Genomic DNA, 9423 nt, shown 5'->3' with positions numbered 1-9423 from the left:
CAAAGAAAGAAAACTACAGACCAATATCTCTGATGAACCTAGATGCAAAAATCCTCAATAAAATTCTGGCGAATCGGATACAAAGGCACATCAAAAAAATTGTGCACCATGATCAAGTAGGATTCATCCCTGGGATGCAAGGCTGGTTCAATATACGGAAATCAATAAATGTTATTCACCACATCAATAGACTTAAAAATAAGAACCATATGATCATCTCAATAGACGCAGAAAAAGCATTCGACAAAGTACAGCATCCCTTTATGTTCAAAACATTAGAAAAACTAGGGATAACAGGAACTTACCTCGACATTGTAAAAGCTATCTATGCTAAGCCCCAGGCTAGCATCATTCTCAATGGAGAAAAATTGAAGACATTCCCCCTAAAATCTGGAACAAGACAGGGATGCCCTCTCTCTCCACTTCTGTTCAACATAGTTCTCGAAACACTGGCCAGAGCAATTAGACAGACGAAAGAAATTAAAGGCATAAAAATAGGAAAGGAAGAACTTAAATTATCACTATTTGCAGATGACATGATTCTATACCTAGAAGACCCAAAAGGGTCTACAAAAAAACTACTAGAACTAATAAATGAATTCAGCAAAGTGGCAGGATATAAAATCAACACGCATAAATCAAAGGCATTTCTGTATATCAGCGACAAAACTTCTGAAACGGAAATGAGGAAAAACACTCCATTCACAATATCCTCAAAAAAAATAAAATACTTGGGAATCAACCTAACAAAAGAGGTGAAAGATTTATATAATGAAAACTACAAAACCCTAAAAAGAGAAGTAGAAGAAGATCTTAGAAGATGGAAAAATATACCCTGTTCATGGATAGGCAGAACTAACATCATCAAAATGGCGATGTTACCAAAAGTTCTCTATAGGTTTAATGCAATGCCAATCAAAATCCCAACGGCATTTCTTGTAGAAATGGATAAAGCAATCATGAAATTCATATGGAAAAATAAAAGACCCAGAATAGCAAAAGCAATTCTAAGCAGGAAGTGCGAATCAGGCGATATAGCGATACCAGACTTAAAACTATATTACAGAGCAATAGTAACAAAAACAGCATGGTACTGGTACCAAAACAGGCGGGTGGACCAATGGTACAGAATAGAGGACACAGAGACTAATCCACAAAGCTACAACTATCTTATATTTGATAAAGGAGCTAAAAGCATGCAATGGAGGGAGGATAGCATCTTCAACAAATGGTGCTGGGAAAACTGGAAATCCATATGCAACAAAATGAAACTGAATCCCCTCCTCTCGCCATGCACAAAAGTTAACTCAAAGTGGATCAAGGAGCTAGATATCAAATCAGAGACTCTGCGTCTGATAGAAGAAAAAGTTGGCTCCGATCTACATATTGTAGGGTCGGGCTCCAAATTCCTTAATAGGACACCCATAGCACAAAAGTTGATAACAAAAATCAACAAATGGGACTTACTTAAACTGAAACGTTTTCTCTCAGCAAGAGAAACAATAAAAGAGGTAAATAGGGAGCCTACATCTTGGGAACAAATTTTTACTCCTCACACTTCAGATAGAGCCCTAATATCCAGAGTATACAAAGAACTCAAAAAATTAAACAATAAGAAAACAAATAACCCAATCAACAAATGGGCCAAAAACCTGAACAGACACTTCTCAGAGGAGGACATACAATCAATCAACAAGTACATGAAAAAATGCTCACCATCTCTAGCAGTCAGAGAAATGCAAATCAAAACCACCCTAAGATACCATCTCACTCCAGTAAGATTGGCAGCCATTATGAAGTCAAACAACAACAAGTGCTGGAGAGGATGTGGGGAAAAGGGTACTCTTGTACATTGCTGGTGGGACTGCAAACTGGTGCGGCCAATCTGGAAAGCAGTATGGAGATTCCTGGGAAAGCTGGGAATGGATCCACCATTTGACCCAGCTATTGCCCTTCTTGGACTTTTCCCTGAAGACCTTAAAAGAGCGTACTACAGGGATACTGCTACAACGATGTTCATAGCAGCAAAATTCACAATTGCTAGACTGTGGAACCAACCCAGATGCCCTTCAATAGATGAATGGATAAAAAAAATGTGGCATTTATACACCATGGAGTATTACGCAGCACTAAAAAATGACAAAACCATAGAATTTGCAGGGAAATGGATGGCACTAGAGCAGATTATGCTTAGTGAAGCTAGCCAATCCCTAAAAAACAAATATCAAATGTCTTCTTTGATATAATGTGAGCAACTAAGAACAGAGCAGGGAGGAAGAGCAGGAAGAAAAGATTAACATTAAACAGATACATGAGGTGGGATGGAAAGGGAGAGAAAAGGGAAATGGCATGGTAATGGAGGGAGACCCTCATTGTTATACAAAATTACATATAAGAGGTTATGAGGGGAATGGGAAAATAAACAAGGAGAGATATGAATTACAGTGGATGGGGTAGAGAGAGAAGATGGGAGGTGAGGGATGGGGGATGGTAGAGGATAGGAAAGGTAGCAGAATACAACAGTTACTAATAGGGCATTATGTAAAAATGTGGATGTGTAACCGATGTGATTCTGCAATCTGTATTTGGGGTAAAATTGGGAGTTCATAACCAACTTGAATCTAATGTATGAAATATGATATGTCAAGAGCTTTATAATGTTTTGAACAACCAATAAAAAAAATTAAAAAAATAAATAAAATAAAATAAAAAAAGATATTCTGGGTATCTATGCATAATTTCAAATATGGTATAAAAGACAAGTCAATATTTTGGTAGGGTTTATATACAAAGAAAGTTAAACCCATCAGAACTGCAGAAAGTGAATCATGATCTTAAAGTGAAAAAATGTAGCAAAACTAAGAGGTAAGGAACATGACAGAACCTCAGAGATGCTTCTTTTAGAGAATGAAAGACCACAGTTCTAAAAGAAGGAAAGTTACTATTATTTGTTATGCTTTTTCTAGATCTTAAATGTATGCTTAGAGAACTGTAATTTTGATAGCAATTTGTCATATGGTTAGTTAGATTACAGCCAACAGCATAAGAGAGGCAAAACTGAAATAAGTGAATCAAAAATAATCTCATCAGGAATATAATTCCTTTACAATAAAAGAATAAAAAATTGGAACTTAGCTGGGAATCCATCTGGTCCTGGACTTGAAATTGATCTGTTTAAATCGTGTATGACCTAATTCAGTTTGGGTAGGTCATATGTCTCTAGAAATTTGTTGATGTCCTTTATATTTTCTATTTTATTGAAGTATAAGTTTTCAAAATTGTTTCTAATCATCTTCTGCATTTCAGCCATGTCTGTTGTGATATTTACTTTATTTAAATCTGAATACCATGAGTGAATAAGGTGTTGACTTTGTGCAAGCTATTTTTTGTTTTTATTTCTAGAATTATTGCTTATGGGAGTAGCTAAAAAAATGGAGGAAATTATCTGAGTAGTTCTAAAGGACAAATGAATCTTTTCCCCTTCAAACTAATGTGGATTTATTAAGAAATCACATTAGAGTTTTGAAACTGACCTAAATAATCAAGTGGATGGGTCCCTATTTACTAAGAAGTCATGCACAGTTTTTTTATATAGTAACTTCTTTTTTGTTTATTTGTTTGTTTTTGATACCAAAGATTGAACTCAGGGGCACTCAACCACTGAGCCACATCCCCAGCCCTATTTTGTATTTTATTTAGAGACAGGGTCTCACTGAGTTGCTTAGCACCTCTCTTTTGCTGAGGCTGGCATTGAACTCACAATTCTCCTGCTTCAGCCTCCCAAGCTGTTGGGATTACAGATGTGTTCCACCTTGCCCAGCTATATATTAATTTTTAATCTGGAAGGAATCACCAGTGGACTATGAGTCACTAAAAATTCATTTTGGCAATACAAGTTTGCTGACAAAAAGTTTGCTAACATGCACCTTTTGAGTGCTTCAATGAGTTTGTTATTTAGTTAAGTACCATGCACAGTAAAAAAAGATGAACAGGTACTTGATTTCAAGTACAATTTGATTATGTATCTTGCTCACAATTACGTCCTTTTTTGATTAAAAATAAAGATATTTAACTAGTAAGGAAAACATGAAAAAAACTTTGAATGATGTGAGATGTTTAAAGAAGGATATAAAATTATTTTTCAAAGATATCTCCAACTTAGACTTACTATATTATGATTAGTCTTTGAAATCAAGTCCTGTACAATAAAAAAGTCATTCCTAAAGTTTATCATTTTCAGGAAACATCATTAAAATCTCTTTCTTTCCTTTTCCCTTGCTTCACTGAAATTAGTAGTTGAAAATGGCCTCTGAAGGTGTGAAAGTTATACCTGGCTGTGGAGAAAATTTTGAGTTCAGTGAATTCTGGTCTTAGGAACTTTGATTATATTTTTATTGTTTGATCCCCTTTATGAGATCTTCTCTGGAAGTTCTACAATGTCCAAACTACCACCTATGAATGAAAACATAAATGGCAAATGAACACATTACAAGGGAAGAGCATACATTTTAGCAAGATAAAATATTAACATAAAGGAATTAAACTGGCTGTCAAATAATTCTGTGTATTTTTACTATTAATATGATTAACCTGAAGAAAATATTTTAGCCACTATGAAAAGATAACCACTTACAAAAATTTAATAGTTAGTATTCAGACCTTTTTTATTTTATCCATCTCTGTGCTGTTTTATACCAGTTTGCTGAATCTCCATAACAATAGTTACTTGAAGGAATTACCCAAGGACATAAAACTTTTGATTATTTATATCATAAAATATGGTATAAATGAAATATCTGTTCTCTCCCCTTTTAGGAACTGCCTGCTTGAATGATTTAATCATGGATCTGAGAAGGAAGATAAAAAGCTCAATATCAGTTATACTGTATGGAATTAAAAACTGGAGTTCTTGTATTGAGTTTGTGTTATAAATTTTCCATTGCCATAAAGTTTATCTCATATTGTACTTTGCATCTTTCTTGTTTAATAATATCTAATGTGTATTCACTCATTATAAAAATAATAGTCACTGAATAAGATTTATAAAAGCAGAACACATTTGTATAATGAAAATCATTAATAATCTCAAACCTAGAGATAATTCTAATTAATATTTTTGTTCTGTATTTTCTTATGCTTTGTATATACATATTTCAATGATAATAGAAAAATACTTTATATTTTATACTATGCCTATTTTATGTAATATTATGAGGATCATGAAAAAGTAATACGTATTTAAAATTAATTTTAGTGACACAAAAATAAATAGATAAAACAAAATATGTTCAGTATTCTTTATTCTGAAATAATATTAATTATTCTCACTTTCATTAATATACCAATTGTGCATCTCCTAGAAGGTGAGTAATTATACGCATCTGATTATATATGAAAATAACTTATTTAAGAGAAATTTCAAGATAAATTATAATATTAAAATTGGAATTTCTTTACACTTACAATTTTTGCTGATGTTTCAAACTTTGTTATAAAAGATCTTATTTATATAATAATTTTTTGATATTGTGCCTTTGGTAACTGTTCATTTTATGAACTAAGGTTTTTTAATAATTGAATTGCAGAATAGTAATTATTTCTAAATTATGTTAAAGTGTCTCATTATTCCTAACATTTTTACTTATCATTTGACTTTATGATTTTATTGTGATGTGTAGTAAGCCAGCTTACTGTTCTGTCCAAGATAACATTCTATTTTGCTTAATGTACTTTCTCATCTCCTTAAAATAGTGACCTTAAATTCAGGCATGCAGATAAAATGGAGGTGATCCATTTTATCCATCATTTTACCATATAATATCCAAGGTTTAAATAAAATGTTACTAAATGCTTGTTTAAATATTCACACAGTGCAGTTTTGTCTGTCTCGACCCCTCGCCAGCCAGGGAAACACGACACAGGATTCTTCTTTCAGCAGTTTATTCAGGCCTTGAGTCATGTATCATTCTTCTAGCTCCCGCGCCCGACACGCCCAAGCACAGCTTAATAAAGCCCCCCGCATCCCAATCCTAAACCGCCACGTGGATCTCTCTCATAGGGTGGTAAGGGATTGCGCGCCAACTCTCCATAAAAGGAGTTGTTTATCACAGGCCACAGTGGAAGCCGGCACCATCTTCTAATGGTGGCCACGGTCTATAAGAATGGCTTACCACATTTGTCCATTCATCCTGGTGGCTACATACAATAGTAGTTAAAAGCACAGGATTTTAATTGAAGCAGACCAAGAGTAGGCTTGTTCTGCCACTTACTACCTATACCATTGCAAGGCAAGTTATTTAACATTTCTGAAATTCAGCATTATTGTCTATAAAATGGATATGACTAATGAATTTATTTATTTATTTATTTATTTAGAATGAGAATTTTAATATTTATTCTTCAGTTTTCAGCAGACACAACATCTTTGTATATGGTGCTGAGGATCGAACCTGGGCCGCATGCATGCCAGGTGAGTGCACTACCTCTTGAGCCACATCCCCATCCCGACTAATGAATTTATGTGGATTAAATGAAATGGGAAAGGCACTTAGAGACAAATACATGTTCTCATATGTTCCATCTGAAAGAGTTGATCGCATAGAACTACAGAACAAAATAGAAATTACCAAGAGCTGGAGCAGTTGAGGGAAGGGATTGGAGAGATGATGTTCAAAGATACAAAATTTCAGTTAGGTAGGAGCAATAAATCCAAGAGATCTATTGTATAACATGGTGACTACAATTAATAAAGATATATTTAAATCTTGAAAAATGCCAACAGAGTTGATGTAGTGTTCTCATCACAAAAAATGACAATTACTTGAGATCATACAAATGTTATTAAATTCAGTTATTCTATTATATGTAGTATAGTGCAGAATTTTATATATATATCACTTTTTTCTATGTAACATACAATTCTATGCCAATTAAAAATAAAATAATAATAAAATAGATTGGATTTCCTTAGAAATGTCCAAAATTTTGCCATAAGAATGAAAAGAATTGCATATGATTTTATCATAAAAACAAATGACAATTGTATTAAAAGGAAATAATACATATATAGTACTTATAAAAGCCCTTCATTATGAATCTTTTTATGAATAATAATGATTAATACTGTTGAAGAGTAATATTTATTTTTATGTCATGCATTTTACATAGTTGAAAGTTTAAATAAAACATTCTTACTTGAATTGTTTTACATGTAAGCAAAATGAAACATACAGATAGTACATGTACAGATGTGTGTGTGCACATGATAATATATTTGGTAATTGTCAGATGCAAGACAAACAACAGAGAATTTTTAAATACATTATTCAGAGCTTTTCCACTTTCCTATGGAAAATCTATTATGTAAGCATACTTCCCAGAAAACAGAAACTTATATGGCAAAGAAGCTTAATTATAAGAGAGCCTAGTTTTAGAATTTTTCTACTTGGAAGTATGGCTAACCATGTAATACTGATACAACCTATGGAAATCCCCATTGCTTTTGTAGTTTTTGTTATTTGATATAAATATATTATTTCTTTTAAATATAGATGTGCTTTTTTATCTAAGCAAAGTAAGTGGAACATTTTATGCTATTAGTCTTAGGCATGTTTACTCCTACTAATGTAATTATCTCTTGGGTAAATATCATCATATATTAATTTCATTAGTGTATTGCCTCACATCCTTGAAGTTTTATCCATTTAAATTTAATTACAGTAAGCAGAAAGGATAAATACACTAAGAAGGAAGGATAATTTGCTTTCATTGACAGTGCCTTGGATGGACAGTAATTTTCATCTTCCATAATACAAAACCATTCAAATGTCAGAAGAAAATAAATTGAACTAAAAGGAAAAACATTAGAAAACATATTGAATAGACTTAATGAAGCTCCTATGAGGTTTCCACTTTCTTCAATCTTTCCAATATCTTTTATAACAAATATCTTGTAATACATCTAAACTATGTGTATTCTTATAAAACCTCTCTTCATGTGAAAAATCATGGATTAAATGCAATTGCTAAGATATAGATATACTGAACTGTTGATGCTATTTTTCTTACTGAGATAATGAAAAGAAATACATTAATGATTTTATTTGTCTCAACATCCCCTTTCCAGTTTTTCTATTGCATGCAGATTCACAAGCCAACTTTAAGTTCTAAGCACATAATAAACAGGATCTCAAAATTCTACCCTTGATGTTTCCAGCAAGTAGTGCCACAGCAATGAGAAGATTCAACAACACTTTCCATCACCTCAGTGGCTTTGTTCTAGTAGGTTTCTCTGAATGGCCCAAACTAGAAATGTTTCTTTTTGTGATCATCTCTACCTTCTATATATTGACCCTTCTTGGAAATTCAGCTATCATTTTCTTGCCCCACTTTGACACCAGACTCCACACCCCCATGTATTTCTTTCTGGCTAATATCTCCTTTTTGGACCTCTGCTATACAACTTCCACAGTCCCCGAGATGCTGATAAATATACACAATCACAAAAGAAGCATCAGCTACGTGGGATGTATAGCTCAACTTTTCATCTTCCTAGGTCTAGGATTTAGTGAATGTGTACTTCTCTCAGTAATGGCATTTGATCAATATGTAGCTATCTGCCAGCCTCTCCACTACACAGTTATCATGCATTCTTGGCTATGCCAACAACTAGCAACAGTGACTTGGATAATAGGTTTCAGCAACTCCTTGGTGCAAACAGTATTGACTTTCTTATTACCTCGCTGTGGCCAATATCGAGTAGAGAGTTTCTTCTGTGAGGTACCTGCCATGCTTCAATTATCATGTGTGGATACATGGATCAATGAGGTGGAGATGTATGTAGCTGTGATTGTCATAAAGGTTATTCCTGTTGGATTAATTCTTTTCTCTTGCATCAACATTTTCAGAGCAATAGTAAGGATTCAGTCTTCTGAAGGTCGAAAGAAGGCCTTCAACACATGTGGGTCTCATCTTCTGGTGGTCATCATGTTCTATGGCTCTGCCATTAGTGGTTATGCATATATGGCACCCAAGAGTAACTCGGCCAAATTGAAGGGCAAGCTTCTTGCACTCTTCTATGGACTCATAACTCCAATGCTCAATCCCCTTATCTACACTTTAAGAAATAAGGATGTTAAGAGAGCAATAAACAAGCTACTAGGGAGAGAACAAGAACAAGGGTGGAACATGGCTTAGGAGAATGCAGTCTTCTCACAATTCACACTCCACACTTCCACAATACCTACTGTTAATTGCCATCATTCATACCACCCCTCCAAATAGTGGTTGATGATGGCTGAATGAATATTCTCTCCCAGATATTAGAGCTATAAAAATAATGAAAATTCACAAATGTTAGATGCCACCTTCTGGTTAGTATATGTTGTCTTTTCTGGTGAAATTTTCAATTAATAAGCATATAAC

At 33.7% G+C, this 9423-nt stretch overlaps 1 protein-coding gene across 1 annotated transcript; it reads left to right on the top strand.

The window, feature by feature from the left end:
- The first annotated feature begins 8232 nt into the window (after positions 1 to 8232).
- Positions 8233 to 9195, top strand: LOC124095320 (putative olfactory receptor 2B8). Its single transcript, XM_046448461.1, has one exon. The coding sequence runs from the start codon at positions 8233 to 8235 to the stop codon at positions 9193 to 9195; it is 963 nt and encodes a 320-aa protein (XP_046304417.1).
- The last annotated feature ends 228 nt before the right edge of the window (positions 9196 to 9423 follow it).

The sequence above is a fragment of the Marmota monax genome, unplaced genomic scaffold, assembly GCF_021218885.2.
Source record: "Marmota monax isolate L192 unplaced genomic scaffold, Marmota_monax_Labrador192_F-V1.1 WCK01_AAM20220418_F8-fsc00460, whole genome shotgun sequence".
NCBI lineage: Eukaryota > Metazoa > Chordata > Mammalia > Rodentia > Sciuridae > Marmota > Marmota monax.
This window is presented reverse-complemented; position numbering and strand designations above follow the sequence as displayed.

Coding starts and splice junctions, on each gene's coding strand:
- LOC124095320 (XM_046448461.1), top strand. CDS start 8,233: ATGAGAAGATTCAACAACACTTTCCATCACCTCAGTGGCTTTGTTCTA.